Consider the following 18522-nt stretch of genomic DNA (forward strand, 5'->3'; position numbering starts at 1 on the left):
CATCTAGAGTCATTCTTTTAAACCATAGAAACCAGACCACATTGTATCAGATCAATACTGATAAATCAAGTTGATCCCCACAATTTATAGATTGAATTTAACCTCAACCAAAATTCCAGCAGAATTTTTCTTTCTTTTTTAGCATCTACTAAGTTGATTTTATTGGAAAAGACCCTGATGCTGGGAGGGATTGGGGGCAGGAGGAGAAGGGAACGACAGAGGATGAGATGGCTGGATAGCATCACTGACTCAATGGACGTGAGTCTGAGTGAAGTCCGGGAGTTGGTGATGGACAGGGAGGCCTGGCGTGCTGCGATTCATGGGGTCGCAAAGAGTCGGACACGACTGAGTGACTGAACTGAACTGAACTGAAGTTGATTTTAAAGTTTATATAGAGATGCGAAAGGAAGTGGAATAGCCAAAACAATTCTTAAGCCCATGGCAGCACCTTTGGCCTCCAGCATCAATCATCTCACTGATGAAAGTGTGTGACAACAAATAGCATCTTTTTTTATGTGGCAAGAAAAGGGTTAGGAAATATAATATTAAAGAGAGAATCATACCTTTTTAGGTCAATCACTTTAAATTCTCATAAAAACTAAAGAAAAGTACTGCATAGTTTTTTTTCAAGGAACAAAAATTAGGTTAATTCTAAACATTGGAGTCTGTTTGGCCCTATGAAAAAAATTCAATTTCAAAATACAATCAAACATATGTGCTTATGTTTAACTTAAGGGAAAAAAAGAAAAAGAAAAATGACATCAACTGTGAGAGTCTAATGTAAGGAAAAAATTTTTTAATTAGCAAAATTTCCACAGCTACAATTAGATACTGAATCAAAATCTGAAGTTAAGGGACAGAGGGACAAAATCATGATGCTTCATTTTGTTCTGACTCAACTATCAGCAGCATAAAGGACTAACAAACAAAATCCCAGTACTACAAGACAAGGAGATCATATAGTAACAGGTTACAATACTCAGTCTTATAAGGAGAAACCAATTACAAGACAATATCTCAAAGACAAAAATTTCCTCTACATTTAAGAAGCATTCATTTGATTACAAGTTTCTTTGCTAGTAAGAGGTGGAGTGTGAAGCTCGTGACGGAAGCAGCATGTCCTCCGCACGGCCAGGCCAACCTCTACGTCATCTACCCGGCTGCCCACCCTGAGGGCCCATGTTCAACTGTGCAAACATGGGGTGTCCGGCCAATACCAACCACCAAATCATAGAAACCCAGTATCATGTCAAAGTTCAGGCCATAAAACTCTAGTCTTACAATCTGTTCAGGGAGGAGGAGAATTTTATACTGCAGGATTTTAGGCAGTGGACACTGAACTGCTCTGTGTCTCAGTTCCCACAAAAATGAGATATCAGACCAAATGATATAGTATATAAGAATTACCCCCCAACTGTATTTACTCCAAACTTTAATGCTGCTACATTAATTTAATTTTTTATTGTATTATTACCCATACTCCAATAACAAGACGTAAATAGCTCTAACAAAACGTGCTTACCAGGGCAAGGTAAGCATAGTAAAAAGCACATATTAATGAAATCTTAAGGCTTCTACAACTGAATTCGGAAGAATTACCTAAAACAAATACCAAGCCTCTGCATTTGAGGCCCATCATATTTTAATGCCTGACTCTGAGATACAAGAACAATGTGTACTACTTATGTGGTAAAATCAATAGGAGTAAGCGAAATCAGCAATTCAATATGTACCCATGTTCTAGAATGTGACTATTTGTGTGGAAGTAGAGAGAAGAAGGGAAGAAGTGCAAATTAACATTGCATGTCCTTCTTATGGGGCTACTATATAATCCACCATCTAAACCCAGACACTGGGAGAGTGATACAGAATACTTCTAATAGACACCAAGAGAAGTGGAAATCAGCTGCTCTCAGAGAAACCAGAACACATGGCCACTCTGTGTCTAACTCATATTTTAAATAATTCCCTTAAAGTGCTATTCTACTAACGAAGGATCAGTGGTGCCCAAGATAAAAATTCTGACGCAACTCATGCTATAATGGGCAGAAATCTGGACTGAGAATTACTGACCTCACCTCTATTCAGTGAATGACTTGAGGTAAGTCACATCGCCTCTCTAGGCCTCCGTTTTCTTACCTGTGATATGAAGCTACTATATTGAGTGATTTGTCAATGTACCTTTGAAATTGAAAATGTTTGTATTTTTATCCTAACGTGCCTTTTTCCCAGGTTCCAAAGGTCTCCAAGGAGATCTCATAACATCTGTTCTGATGATTTAAAGGCACAGATGGTATAAAATAAGAAAGCAGGATAAACGCTCTGACTTTAATTTTCAAGTTGACTATAACAAATTGTAAACTTGATCAATTCACTGAAAAACAAAATTCCAATAACTTGATGTGAGCATTACATATCATTTCTAGTCCATCCAATTTCATTCACCAGAACAAGGCCAAAGGACTCTGATTCTGACATTTTGTTTTAAACTAGAGAAAGCTCCTAACTGGCTGCCTGTATTTGGGGGATCTTGGAGTGCTGATCCAAAGTAATTATTGATTGCATGTCTAACATTTAGAAGGAAATGGTAGTTCCTTCAAGGCCTCATACTTACTCTGCACCAAGCATTCTGAAAAATACACTCTTATCTACTCCTCTTTTTTTTTTTTAATGAAGAACTAAATTCTGAACAGGTCAAGATTATACTGGAGTTTTATGAATCAAGTCAAACACACACAGAAATATATGAGACAAGAATTCCTCTATACTTTAAAAAATGTCTGAAAAACTAAAAAAGGAAACACACTTTAAAAAACTTCAACCTTAAGCAAACTGCAAGTATTACTGTGTTATGCCAACTCAAACTCTCAGCATTACAGTCATCATACCAAACGCCAGGTGATACTCAGATACTGTGTAAGCTATGACATGAATGCATCATGTGATAAGTGTGGAACCTGGAAGGAACTGCCAATTTCTACAAGCAACTTAGATACACAAGTTATCAACCATTGTGGAATTGTAAAACTCTCTCCTCAGACAGAAAACTATAGGCACAAAGCAGTTTTATAGAGGATCTTTATACTACGGCAGTTCATGAATTTGGGGAAAACAGAGAATATTTGCCACCTAGGACTGACTCAGAATGCTGAAAACACATGAATGTATTATAAAACAAAAATGTAAAAGGCTACTACAAAGAAGTCCATCAGATCATCCAATGAAAATGCATGATAAAAAAAAAAAAACAAACCCAAAAGGTGTCAACAGGAAGTGTCTGAGAGTAGAAGAAAACCTCATTATGTAACCAAATATCCTTTGCCAGTGAAAACTGGAGAAAAGATAAAAACTATCTGTACTTTCACACTGTTCCAGGAGGATCACTATTCAAATCACTTGTACAAGTATATATTCACTAATAAAAAATGGTAACTGAAGAAGACGAGGTCTGTTGTAAATCATCCATGTTTTCTCTTCTGATGAAATGTAAAGGCTGGGTGGGCTACATCCTCTGAGGTAAAATCACTCTATAAAGTAAAAACATTAGTACAAGAAAGCAAAGCTGGTAAAACAAGTATGACAATAGGAAGGAAAACAGAAATCTTCTTTCATGCTTCATTTTACTTCCTTAACCTTTCCTGTGCCAGGATTCCAATCAGGACACCACATTACATTTAGTGGCCAGGTCTCCTTAGGTGCCTCCAGATGGTGACAATCTCTCGGACTTTCCTTGTTTGTGATGACCCTGACAATTTTGAGGCATGCTGGCGGTCAGGTTATTTTGCACAATGGCCCCGCAACTGGAGTTTGTCTGATTTATTTTCCTCACAATTTGAGGTTATTGAATTTTGGGAGAAAAGACCACAGAGGTAATGTGTTATTCCCAGGGCATCCCACTAAGAGAACACACACCCTCATCATAACACTGGTGCAATGTTGACGTTGATCTCCTGCTGAGGTATGTGTGTTAGGTTTTTGCTTTCTCTTCTCCTCCCCTACTTTTTCCTTCCTCTCCTTTCCTTCCTCACTTTTCTCCCTGCTTTGTCTCTCTCCTTCTAGCACTTCCTAGCTCCCTGCCCCAGCCCTGGTTCAACCATTTCTCCAAGAAGCACTGGTTCCTTCTATTGGAGAATGTTACTAGAAACCAAGATCAGGGCACGAAGTGTGCCCTGAGAAACTGTGCCACCTTGCTTCTGGGCTCTGGCAGCTCACAGAGAAAGGAAACATACATGTAAACTAGCTCACTTATCCACAAAGATCTGTAAGTATTTCTGTATGTATCCATCTGAATCTATGTTAAGCTGAACAGGAATTTTAAGGTCTCCAATTTTAATCCAGTATCACATGGATAGTTTTAGCCTTGCCTGTAATTTCCCCTCCAATAGTGAGAAACCTGAATCCCATTTGTCATCCATTTTAAGACAAGGGCAAATTTTATATATATATATATATGTATATATATATTTTTTTTCATGCTAAGCTACAGATGGTTAGGATTAGACAAAAGTCTTCTGAAATATAAGTCAGGGACAAACTTCTGCAAAGATATATTAGTGAAACATTAAAGGTTCACACATCTGTGCAAATCAAGCACTTCAGAGACATATACATGAAAATATTTTCTAATTCTTAAGCATGAAGAAGCAATTCTGTGTAAAAAACACTTAAAACTAATTACCATTAAGTGTGTCTAATAGAAGGTTGGCTTTTTCCCCCCTTCAGGTCCACAGAGGGTTCAAAGGCACACACGATTGTCATCTACTAATGAGGGTCTTCTAAAGACTTTCCCCAAAAAGACCAGTAGATTTATGCCACCACACCGGGGAGAGGACGTCCACATGTACCTCAAAGCCCATTCACAGTGTGCTCTAGTCACTGGCGAGGAGAAACAAACCAGGACCGTTAGGAAATATTCCTGACAAAGAACTCCAGGTTCTGGGCTTGTGATTTTTCTGCCTGAGACCCAGAGATTTTTATTTAGCATATTGGTGAATTTCAGTTTGATGAAAGATTATTTCTTATTTCAGTTCATTATCTATTAACACAAGATGGAAAAGCAAATTGTTTCTCATCAATAAACACATTTTCTCCCATCAGTTTGTGGATCAATCCATTCGTCTCAGCGCTTTCTAGATAATCTGTCCCATCCTCCCCCTGGCATCTGCTTGTCTGCCACTTGTTCAGACATCCTTCCCACATCCCTTCTGGGAAGCAACAGCCAAGTGAGCTTGGCAAACTAGGGCTCAGAGAGGCAGTGAGCTCTGGGTCTCCCCCACCAACTAATGCATCTCTCAGGCTAGAGATACAGGCAGACATCCACTGCATTACCTTATATTAGCAAAGCCAATGGAACACCAGACCACTCCAACTTCAGCTGGAGTCACTGTCTTGGCAGATCCCACTGGCGCTCTGTCCCTTTCTGCTTGCCTTTGCCCCTGAGGTGCTTGACCTGACTCCCAATTGTCAGCTGTCAGTGCCTCTGCCTGCTGTGCTAAAGCCTGCTCTGTCACCAGCATGAAAGGCTGGAAGCAGCAGTGAGCAGCCCCCAACCAAACAACTAATATCCTTGGCCCTTGCCTTGGGTGGGACAACTCAGGAGAGTGTTTTAAAGCAGTTCCCAGGTGCTCACAGTGACATGTGGTTTGATAACCCACCCCTTAAAGGCTGTCCTCCCTTTCCTGTATCACTTTCCCACTTCCTACAGTTGTTCTTTCACCTTCCAAATTAATCACTTCCACTCAGATCCCTGTCTGCTTTTCAGCCCAACCATTTCAAGAACTGTAAGTTTACACTCTTTTAAGAATGTGAAGATCTATCTGGCTTGGCCATAGTTATTGTCAGTCAGGAGACCTTGGGCTCTGAGGTCATCTGGACCTAGGTTCAAATCCTGGTACTGCCACCCACCATGTATATAACCCTAAGCCACCTACGTGACTCCTTCAACCTTTCATTTCCACTTCTCTACAGTGGGTTTCCCTGTGGACTGAATGATGTGACGCTGAACTCTCCGAGCACTCATATAACACCTGTGGAAACTACAGCACCCACAGTATTTTACCATCTACTATTTTATCAACATAACTTGACTGTTCCAAGAGACTCTTGAATAAGATATAAGTTGTGAATAACTTTTGTTGAGTCCAAAAACTTCCTACAAAACCCACCAGGTTTTCAAGAGAAAGTATCAAAGGACATACCCCCAAGGACTCTTTGAGTCTCTCTCCTCAAAATCCTCATCTGGCTCTACTCACCCATCCTGAACTGTGAGGTTTACCCAATCCTAACCAAGACCTGTGGGCTTCCCTGGTGCCTCAGTGGTAAAGAATCCACCAGACAATATGGGTCCAACCCCTGGTCTAGAAGATCTTCTGGAGAAGGAAATGGCAACCCACTGCAGTATTCTTGCCTGGGAAATCCCTTGAACAGAGAAGCCTGGAGGGCTACAGTGCACGGGGATGCAAAAGAGTCAGATACAAATTAGTGACTAAACAACAACCAAGACCTGCACTGAAAGAACTGACTAAAACCAAAATGGTAATCTTAACACACAAATCAGCCTAGTCCCTCTGGCTGAGAGACTACTTTGCTGCTACAGGTCATGTTTCTGGTTCCTTTCAATAAGCAAAATAAGTTCAGTATGGTTTTCTCAACAGGCAGATGGTGCCAGTGTTCTACATTCCTCAGATGAGTGTCACAGTGGCATTTTTCTCTTAGGATTTCCCCATCATTCTCCAATTTACATACAATTTAAGAAAGGATGAAACTGAACTACTCTTTAAAATTTCCAACAAACGGTAGCCAAGATTTCTTCACATATTTCCAGGGTGTGTTTTGCCTTTCTTGCTCTTAAGAAGTTTGGACAGATAGCTCTCCAGAAAATGCCTGAAAAGTGAGGAAAAGTTGTACCAAAATATATCAAATGCATGGTTGAAAATTAATAAGCCTTTTTGCCAAAGTTTTCAGTGTTCTGTGCCTGTGTGTGTGTTGAACTTCTACACAAAGATGCTGCTATTGACATAGCATCAGAAAAGAAGCGATGGTTTGGGCCAGGAACTGTGAAAAGTTAAAACACATTTCATTCACACCTTATCTGACCCAGGTTCTTTTATAACCAACACTTGGCATCTGCAAGAAGGTTCATGTAAGTTACTGTTTGTTGCTGTTGTTAAGTGGCTAAGTCATGTCTGACTCTTTGTAACCCCTGCAGCACACCAGGCCTCCCTGTCCCTCACCATCTCCTTTGCCCAAGGTCATGTCCACTGAAATAGTGATGCCATCCAACCATTTCATCCTCTGTTGCCCTCTTCTCTGTTACTGTTACCAAGGAGTAAAATTAGCTGGTCTCTGTGATACTCTTTTATACTGAAATCACAATGCCTGCTTCATTAGTCCACACTCTCCTACACACCAAAGCTGAGATAACCATGCTGGGTTGGTCCTGAACAGACTGACTGAAATAAACATGGCTTCAGCAATGGAAAAACCATACTAGGCATCCCATGTAGACTCCTGGCTACCACTCTCTTCAGTCAATAAATCATAACTATAAATCAAATTTCCTTTAGAAAATCTTCTGGTATAAATAAACTTTTTTGACTATGGGCAGTGAGTCTTTTCAATAATACTTTTAATTTTAAAATCTCACACTTACCAAAAAAAAAAAAAAGACTCAGACCAATCATCCAGATTTTCCAATTGCTAGCATCTTGCCACATTTGCTTTCTCACTCTCTGTGTGTATGTGTGTCTGTGAGTGTGTATGTGTACCCACATACATGTAAGTTAATTTTTTAAGCACTGAGAGTAAGTTCCAGCCATCATGTCCCTTTAACCCTTTAGTGTGCATCTCCTAAGAACAAATATATTCACTTACATGATCTTAATAAAATTATTAAAATCAGGAAATTGAATACTGATATAACAAATGATATTATCTATGACCTTATTCAAGTTTTTCCAGTTAAAAAAGTCTCTTTTTAACTTACACTGCCTAGAATTCAAGTGCACCATTTTTTTTTAATAATGACCTAAAGATTCTTCCAAAGAATATAGCATGAGCACTATTCATCTCTACATGAAGATAAAGCTTCATCTCTAGGGCCACAATCAAAAGCATCTTTTCTTATAAGTTAGCACTCAATAAAAATGTAGTTTTCTCTGCTTGCCAAAACTCAGCGAACAAGGGCCCTCTCTCCTTATAAAGAACAATAAGCTAATTTACAGAACTTTGGACAAGTCTCTTGAACTCCTGGAAACTAAGAGGTGTACAAAAATCTAAAATTCTTATCAATTTATTTATCCTCTGTCTTCATATTGGCAAGAAAGAATCAATATAACACTAATAATTCAAACTCTAAGAGAAGTACTTATTTAAGAGCTAAGAATCAAATTAGCAACAAACAACATCCTAATAATTATGTGGACTGGATACATCTACTGGAACTTAGAATAAGATTATTCTCATCTGTCAGCCTGGCATATTACATAAAGTTTAAATATTGCTCTAACAAAAAGAAAAGTGATAGTTTATTCAACAATATAATAGTGAGATCTATAACAAATCACAAAATCGTTACACTCACATTAAACCTAACACAGTATGTCTTGTCTCTTAAAAAGAAAAAAAAAGCATAAAAGATTATAAAATACTAAGGTCCTCTGTTTTAAAAATGCTCCTCTATCTATCTATGCATCTATACCACTATCTTAAGAAGGATGTACATACAAAGGTGTTAATATGAAAAGTCATTTCTGGCTGATAAAATTATTGAATTTTACTTTTTATTTACCTAAATTTTCTATTTTTCATGATAAATATGCATAACATCTAAATGAAAAGTACTTTGGAAAACCTTGTACTTTAAAACAAAAGCAATAAATCTTTCATAAAAAGAAAAAATGAGAAAATTTTTGCAAAAAATCAAAGAAAAAAAGACAGGAACACTTCAATATACAAGAATAAGTATGATTCTAGAAGGTTGATTCATGGTCTGAAATGGACAAGAGGTAAAAAAAATACAGATATGTTCCAACGATTATTATGCTTGTCAAAAATAACAGTATTAAAGAATTTCACAGTCGGAAAAGATCTGAACAAAGTCAGTGAGTGCTGTGCCCCATCTTCCTTTCAACTGATGTCTGAATATTAAGGAAAATAAAAATTGGACCAGACAAAGACCACTAATCTCTGAAGTGCTTTGATTCCACCAAAGGCATTTGGTTGTAATGGAGGAAGTTGAAATTACTTCCTGCATTGTGGGAAGGATTAGAGAAAGCAGAGATAAGAAGAAGGGCTCAGAAAAAGGAGACATCCAAGAGCAAACTTAGGGAATAAGTGATGGAGGAATGTCTTAGAGGAGTCGGATGAATTTGTCTTAAGAAAGAATATGTCTTTAGAAATGTCTTAAGAAATATATCTTTCTCTTACAATTAACAGGAAAGAAGAGGTCAGAAAGAAAACTTAAAATGGAAAGGAAAATCTGGAGACAGGTCAGATGACCTGGCTTGGTGAGCTGGGAGACAAGGTACTCATTCAAAGTGAGGAAATAAACATGAACAAATGGGTTGGAAATACAACAAGGAGTGAAACGGAGACTGTGTCTCGGTAATGAGTGCCCAGTTCAGTTCAGTTCAGTCGTTCAGTCGTGTCCGACTCTGTAACCCCATGAATCGCAGCACGCCAGGCCTCCCTGTTCATCACCAACTCCCGGAGTCCACTCAAACTCATGTCCATCGAGTCAGTGATGCCATCCAGCCATCTCATTCTCTGTCGTCCCCTTCTCCTCCTGCCCCCAATCCCTCCCAGCATCAGTCTTTTCCAATGAGTCAACTCTTCGCATGAGGTGGCCAAAGTATTAGAGTTTCAGCTTCAGCATCAGTCTTTCCAATGAACACCCAGGATTCATCTCCTTTAGGATGGACTGGTTGGATCTCCTTGCAGTCCAAGGGACTCTCAAGAGTCTTCTCCAACACCACAGTTCAAAAGCATCAATTCTTTGGCGCTCAGCTTTCTTCACAGTCCAACTCTCACATGCATACATGACCATTGGAAAAACCATAGCCTTGACTAAACGGATCTTTGTTGGCAAAGTAATGTCTCTGCTTTTCAATATGCTATCTAGGTTGGTCATAACTTTCCTTCCAAGGAGTAAGCGTCTTTTAATTTCATGGCTGCGATCACCATCCATGGCGATTTTGGAGCCCCCAAAAATAAAAGTCTGACACTGTTTCCACTGTTTCCCCATCTATTTCCCATGAAGTGATGGGACCAGATGCCATGATCTTCGTTTTCAGAATGTTGAGCTTTAAGCCAACTTTTTCACTCTCCTCTTTCACTCTCATCAAGAAGCTTTTTAATTCCTCTTCACTTTCTGCAACAAGGGTGGTGTCATCTGCATATCTGAGGTTATTGAGTGCCCAGTTGAAGCCAATTAAATGAATTTTCAAATGAACTAATTAGGCCAGGCTTATAACTTTCTAAAGTTCAGAACAGAAGTAGGGAAAAAAAAAGATAAACTGTGGAATTTACTCCTATGATACAGCTTAAGAATTAGAATGAAGGAATTGGGGACTATGAAAGCATTTCTGAAATATTCAGTCCTAGAAGCTCAAGTTTTCCAGTATTACTGAAGAAAATTCAGTTGATTTGATCTTTATAAAACTAGAAATAATAACCATATGTTTATCAAAGACTCTTATTACATTTATTATCTCATTTCACCTTCCCAAAAGATCTGAGATAGAAGGTATTTATATATGCTTTTTATTTTTTATTTTTTTTTTTTGGACAATTTAGTATCTTTTTCTCCCTCCTTCCCCTCAAGGGAAGGGTTTTTATATGCTTTTTATATGCTTTTTTTTATATGCTTTATATGCTTTTTATAGCAAAGGAAACAGACTTCAAAGATGGTCTCCCAAATCAGCCAGCAGATCTTGACTCGAAGCTGGTCCTTTCGGCTGCACCACCGGTGCTTCCCTTGCTCACTTCCTCCTTAACAATCTCCAGTGGACTCAGCTGCCCAGTGGCCTGCCCTGTATCAAAGCAAATACCACTTCACTCACACCGTCCCCTTAGCCTTAGTTTGTAGGTTGTATATAAGGAACAGACTCAATCTTTCAAACTTAAAAACCTTAATCTGACAAAATAAAAGGGCAAATGAAAAGAAAGACTTATTCATACTTGAGAAAGGAGTAACAGACACTGACTGCTTTCTCAAGGTCACCCAGGCAATCCTTATATTCAGTCTCTAGAACTAAGCTTCCAAAGTTTGCAAGTAAAAGTCAGTAATTTTTTTCCTTGTGAGAGCTGCAATTAGAAACAACCCAAATGTCCATCAACTAATAAAAGAAGAAATTAAATACAAATCCATACAATGGAATATTATGGAAATAAAAAGGAATATAGTACTGAAACATCATACAAAATGGATGAACCTTGCAGCCAATATGCTAAGTAAAAGAAGCCAAGTTACAGAAGACCACATGTTATATGATCCCATATATATGAAATGTCCAGACAAGGTGAACCCACAAAGACAGAGAGTAGATCAGTGATTGGCAGGTGAGTTGGGAGGATATAGAAAGTGATGGCTTAACGGGGATGAGGTTTCTTTTGGAGGGCAATGAAAACGCTCTAAAATTGTGGTGATGGTGGTGTAGTTCTGGAAACACTAAAAACCACTGACTGTCACTTAAATGAGTGACCTGTATAGTATGTAAATTTTATCTCAATAAAGTTGGTAAAAATTTGCAATTAGCAGGTAGTTTCACTGGTCATGGTGTATGGGTGAATGTGTAAACATACATACATACATTAAATTATAGAAAAATACAAAAGCTTACTTAAAAAAAAATTTAAATGGTTTAATAATCCTCTCACAGTTCAGACAAACATGAATAAGTTTGTCTGAAATCAAGACCGCCAACAAACTCATCCTGTTTCCCACACTTTCACCAGTAGATAAAAATCCACCTGGCTGCCATATGTCTCCCCTTTCACTCTCCTCCATTCGCCCCACTACAAATTTATAAAAATGTCCCATTTCATCCTGGCATTCCAGAACTTTCAAGGATCTCATGACTATGCTTAAAAACTCACTCTTCTTTCCAAGGACTCCGTTTCTCTTCCATTTCTATCCTACTGTATTCTGGTAAGTTTTGTGTTTAAAAACAAACAATACCTACTGCCCCAGAACTGTCCATCAGTCCAAGTCTTGGAAAAACTCAGGCTACCATGTGTTCTGCCCTTACCCAACTCAGGATACAATGTTTCTGGCCCTGAAATGCTCAGGGAAAAAATGAGAAGATTCTCCGTTCCTAATACTTGATTCTAAATAACCTGAAGCTGTTTCCCAAGAGCCCTAAGAAAATAGAGGATCTTTGGGAATACTCTTCTTATAAAAATTTTCTTCTTAATTTGGTATTTTAGATGAGACAGAATCTACCGTTCTAGAGTACTAACAATTTTTATATGAACAAATAGTAAGATCAAATAATTTCCAAGACACATTCACAGTGTCACGTTGCTATTAGCATTTCAGATTAGTAGGATTCATTCAAAAGGCAACAACACCTACCACTGTCAAAATGATGTGAAAGATATTAGAAACAAAAGTTTTCTATAGGAAGAGCTCTACCACAGCTTCAGGTGTATAACAAACACTGAGGAAAATGTAGAAATCCAATAGAAACTGAAACGTTTGATCAATTACGGCACAGAAACCCAAGAGAATGCTGCACCCACCTGAACACAAAATGGTAACAATACACAGCTTAATGCTATGTCATCTTTCAAAATCACATCATCATCTTAAATTGTCTTTTAAAAAACCACTTGGAAAAATGACTCACCTTCAAATCTCTCATTTTTGAAGGTTTCCCATCCATTATATTTGCTCAATTAAATTCTTCTCTTTTTGTCTTTCTTGTCATCTCTACTTTCTAGTATAGTTGTCTTTATCTCCTTCACCCACTCTCTTGATAAAAATTTTACTGTCTATCATGCCTTCTTTTCTAACTTTAGGAAAAATATCTCTATAAAGGCTACATTTACAGCAACATAGATGGACCTAGAGATTGTCATACTGGGTGAAGTAAGTCAGACAAAGACAAATACCACATGATATTGCTTATATGTATAATCTTAAAAAAAGTGTGCAAATGAACTTATCTAAAAAGAGAAGAAGTTACAGATTTAGAAAATAAACATATGGTTACCAGGGGGTAAGGGAGGGGGGATAAACTAGGAAGATAGGGACTAACATATACATTACAATATACAAAAGAGATAACTAATAAAGACCTACTGTATAGCACAGAGAATTTTACTCAATACTGTGTAATGGCCAATGTGGGAAAAGAATCTAAAATAGAGTGGATATATGTATATGTGTAACCAATTCACTTTGCTGTACAGCAGAAACTAACACAACATTGTAAATCAACTATATTTCAATAAAAATTAAAATTTTTTTATCTCTGGGCTTTCTATTTTGTTCCATTGATCTATATTTCTGTCTTTGTGCCAGTACCATACTGTCTTGATGACTGTGGCTTTGTAGTAGAGCCTGAAGTCAGGCAGGTTGATTCCTCCAGTTGCATTCTTCTTTCTTAAGATAGCTTTGGCTATTCGAGGTTTTTTGTACTTTCATACAAATTGTGAAATTATTTGTTCTAGCTCTGTGAAGAATACCGTTGGTAGCTTGATAGGGATTGCATTGAATCTATAAATTGCTTTGGGTAGTATACTCATTTTCACTATATTGATTCTTCCAATCCATGAACATGGTATATTTCTCCATCTATTAGTGTCCTCTTTGATTTCTTTCACCAATGTTTTATAGTTTTATATATATAGGTCTTTAGTTTCTTTAGGTAGATATATTCCTAAGTATTTTATTCTTTCTGTTGCAATGGTGAATGGAATTGATTCCTTAATTTCTCTATTTTCTCATTATTAGTGTATAGGAATGCAAGGGATTTCTGTGTGTTGATTTTATATCCTGCAACTTTACTATAATCATTGATTAGTTCTAGTAATTTTCTGGTGGAGTCTTTAGGGTTTTCTATGTAGAGGATCATGTCATCTGCAAACAGTGAGAGTTTTACTTCTTCTTTTCCAATTTGGATTCCTTTTATTTCTTTTTCTGCTCTGATTGCTGTGGCCAAAACTTCCAATTAAAAAAGAAAAGGCTACAGAGCAGAAAACAAAGTCCCCTGTGATTGCAATACACACCCTCCACATCCTGCCCTCCTCACTTTGTGAACCTTACAAAGTGGCAGGAGACAATGGGAGGAGAGGAGGAACGGTGTCAGGCCTCAGAGATATTTTCTGGTTAATTTTGCCTGTCTCTTAGCATGCACAGGAAACAGAAATCTAAAATAATCAACTACTGTAAGTTTCTTACCTTTTGAATGAATCTGATTCTGATGAAGAAAGAGCTTCCTCTTGAATATCAGTACAACTGAAAGAATCATCTTGTCTGCTACGCTCTAATTTCCCTGGGAAGTCCAGCTTTGATTGACGGAAGTGGTTTGTTTCTACCGAGGGTGTATCTGATGATTTAATTTTATTATCTTCCTGTCCTACAAAAGAAAAAGGAAAGAAAGGGAAAAAAAGAAATATTTAAGAGTACCTTAAAATTTATAACCTCTGTATATTTATTATTTCCACTACATTTAATATTGCTATTTGTACTTGGTAAAATAGAAGTTTATGTAATATTGACTCCAAAACTCTAGTTTTGGAGCCAGAGAATAAAGAATAAGCACTACACTTGTGCCATTTGCTTACACTATCCACCCATGTATTTCCAGATTCATTAATTCAAAAATAAAATTTTCTTTGAAATCAAGAGTGGGGAAAAACTTATAATTCTAATGAGGCTTTTATTTACAGTGAAAGTGAAGTCACTCAGTCATGTCCGACTCTTTGCGACCCCGTGGACTGTAGCCTACCAGGCTCCTCCATCCGTGGGATTCTCCTGTCAAGAATACTGGAGTGGGTTGCCATTTCCTTCTCCAGGAGATCTGCCCAACCCAGGGATCGAACCCGGGTCTCCTGCATTGCAGGCAGACGCTTTACCATCTGAGCCACCAGAGAAGCTCAAGAATTCCTGCATATTTCATAGATCAGAGAATAGTGATAAACATAAAAAAAATTACAAAAAAGTATTAAAGATTCAATTACTAAGAGAACTACAATCTTTGTCACCGACTGTTGTATGGTAGTGAATCTTTCTGGTCATTTTCCTAAATCTGTTACACAGAATCTACTATTCACTGGTGAAAAGAAAAACTAATCAGACATAACCAAGGTATCTGTTTGATCAAGACACATCACATTTCTACTCATCCCTTGTCATATTCTCACTTTCTGAGTTCTCTTATTGCAGATCAAGGCCCAGGACAGCTGAGGGGATGCAGACAGTGTTTGCCAGAATGTGACCTGTAGGTGTGACCAAAGGTCTGCAAATATGAAGGCAGAAGTCATCTCCGTGCAGCTGTGCTGGGACTTCAGCTGTGCTGACTTTAAGGTCAGGGACTGAGTAAGCACCTGACCCCCTTGACATGTGCCATGAGGACAGAATCTCCTTTCGCATGTTTGCTCACAGGGAAGCAGAGCTTTTACACACTACTCATACACTTGTGGAGACAAGTGACCTTTCACAAAGGACACCAACAAGAACTGTCAAGGTTTTGTGGAAAAATTACGGAAAAGGAGTAAGACATATTCTTCAAACAAACAAACCTTCCCAACTTCATATGATCAAGATTTTTCCAGAAATAAGTATAAGTTCTTGTTACACTGGAGAACAGCATACATCACACAAGAGTATAATTTCTAAAACTAAGCTCCTGATGTTCTCTGGCTTTCACTAAGCCTGCTCATTACCAATACAAGCCATATCCTCTAATGTTTATCTGGGAAATGGAAATGAGCAGCTAACTAAGACAGGATCTCTAGGATCTTCTCTTGCAAACAGACACCTACAACCAGGTTAAAAGGACACAATGACCCACTGAACCCAGGTGACTATCACTCAACTTTCTGGGCGAATACAATCAAGTTGGTAATCCAGGGAGAAGGAATTTAACATGAGTATCTTTTATTTTTACACCTGATTTATATTCTTCTCTTCTTTCACTTAAAGAAAATTTTAATTAACGTATGTATTTTTGGCTGTGCTGGGTCTTTGTTGCTGTGCAGGCTTTTCTCTAGTCCTAGCACACACAGGCTTCTCTTTGCAGTGGGTTCTCTTGTTGCAGAGCATGGGCTCTAGAGCATGCAGGTTTCAGTACCTATGGCTCCTGGGCTCTAGAGCACAGGCTCAATAGTTGTGGCACACGGTCTTCAGTGTGCCTTGGCATGTGGGATCTTCCTGGACCGGGAATGGAATCTGTATCTCCTGCACTGGCAGGTGGATTCTTTACCCCTGAGCCACCAGGGAAGCCCCTTCCACTCCTACGTAAGCTTCCACAGGATAAATTTCCTCTTGCGGACAAGTATTGTTCAACAAGCATGGACAGTGAAAGTCAGTTATCCTTCTTATCTGTCCACGGATCTCAGGAGAGAACTCCAAATAAAGCTGAACGCATGAGGCCCCAACATTAAACTTCTCCAAAGACATGCATCAAAAACAGATGAAGGTTTTACTTAAGAAGACACATACCTCATGCACTTATGCTGGCACTCTGATGAGCCAGTTATTGTAAAGAGCAAATGTTACACTGGCTGTATGACACTGTACAAAGCCCAGCCTTTCAGCCTGTTCCATTCTCTCTCTCTCTCTCTCTCACACTCCCCACCCCTCCCAGACACACGCATTCACACACAGCAATCTACCAGCAGTGCTCATCTCTGAACCCTAGAGAGAGTAAGTCATGCGTACATACACAAAGAACACACAACTCCTGAGTATAAGCAATCAATCGTCTTCAAAAGGCAGTCAACCAATAAACAAAAATATTCTCTTTATCTGAAATATTAAGCTGGATTTTCTCAGGGATTAAACTGCTTTCTGACAACATATTTTAATAACAGCATGAACTAAGTTGCTGACAAAGACCACAAAGAATATACCTAAAAAACCTGTACTCAGTCAGCAACCTTCTACAGAACACCAGGAGAACAGAGGACAAAAATAAAGAATGCAATAGCACCAAAAGGATAAACTACTTAGATGTCAACTAACCAAAGCAATCCAGCAATACAATGCAATCCCAGTGGATTATTTTTTTGACAGAAATAGAAAATCCACCTCAACATTCACATGGAATCTTAAAGGAAATCAGATGGCCAAAACAACCCTGAAAAGGATGAATAAAGCTGGAGAACTCATATCCTCTGACTGAAATTTATTACAAAGTTATGGCAATTAAAACAGAATAGCACTGGTGTAAGAACAGATATACAGACCAATTAAACGGAACACAGAGTACAGAAATATGTCCTCACATATATAGCCAACTGATTTTCAAAAAGGATACCAAAAGCATTCAATGGGGAAAGTATAGTCTTCAGACAAATGGTATTCAGAAAACTGGATTATCGACATGTAAAAAGGATGAAGCTGGACCCTTACTTATATTATATACAAAAATTAACTCAAAGTGGACCACAGACCTAAATAAGAGCTAAAACTACGAAACTCTTAGGAGAAAACATAGAGGAAAACTTCATGACACTGATTTTGCAACAACTTCATGAATATAAAAGTGAAAGCATAGGCAACAAGAGAAAAAACTGATAAATTGAACTTCATCAAAACAAAGCACTTTTGCATCAAAAGATACTATCATGGAAATAAAAAGACAACAGAGAAAAAGTTTATATAAGGAATCAATATTCAGAATATTTAAAGAATTCCTAAAACTCAACAACAAAAAAAAAACAAGCCAATTAAAAAATGAGCAAAGGGCTTAAACAGACACTTCTCCAAAGAAATAAAACAAGTGGCAAATAACCATATAAAAAAATCTCAATCTCATTAGTCATTAGAAAAATATAAATCAAAACCACAATGAGATACAAATTTATATCTACCAATATGGGGTTTCAGTAAGAAAAATGAAAAATAACAAGTGATGAGCATATAGCAAAACTGGATTCCTCAGCACTGCTGATGGGAATGTAAAATGGTGCAGCCACTACAGAAACTAGTTTGGTGGTTTCTAAAAAGGGAAACAAAGAATTATTGTAAGAACCAGAAATGCCACTGCTAGGTACTTACCCAAAAGAACGGAAAGCAGAGGCTTGAACAGATACATGAACACCAATGCACACAGCAGCATCATTCACAATAGCCACAAGGTGGAAAAAAACCATTACAAATGAATGGATGAACAAAATATGGTCTATAGAGGCAATGGAGTATTATACAGCCATATGAAGTAATAGATTTTGATATATGTTATAAAATGGTGACCCTGAAGACATTATGCTTAATGACATAAGCTGATACAGAAGAAAAAAATAATACATGATTTCACTTTTATGAGGTACCCAGAAGAAGCAAATTCACAG

At 37.9% G+C, this 18522-nt stretch overlaps 1 protein-coding gene across 6 annotated transcripts in view; it reads right to left on the reverse strand.

Moving 5' to 3' along the window:
* RAD18 (RAD18, E3 ubiquitin protein ligase) overlaps window positions 1-18522 on the reverse strand; it is a 111888-nt gene that overhangs the window by 27226 nt on the left and 66140 nt on the right. For 5 of the 6 annotated variants that reach the window (XM_027522912.1, XM_027522911.1, XM_027522908.1 and 2 more), the window contains one exon: window positions 14405-14582. In XM_027522912.1, the coding sequence (XP_027378713.1) occupies window positions 14405-14582 (178 nt within the window). Of the gene's footprint in view, window positions 1-10887; window positions 11031-14404; window positions 14583-18522 lie in introns of those variants that run through there. The other variant, XM_027522910.1, reaches the window with a different exon arrangement.

The sequence above is a fragment of the Bos indicus x Bos taurus genome, chromosome 22, assembly GCF_003369695.1.
Source record: "Bos indicus x Bos taurus breed Angus x Brahman F1 hybrid chromosome 22, Bos_hybrid_MaternalHap_v2.0, whole genome shotgun sequence".
NCBI lineage: Eukaryota > Metazoa > Chordata > Mammalia > Artiodactyla > Bovidae > Bos > Bos indicus x Bos taurus.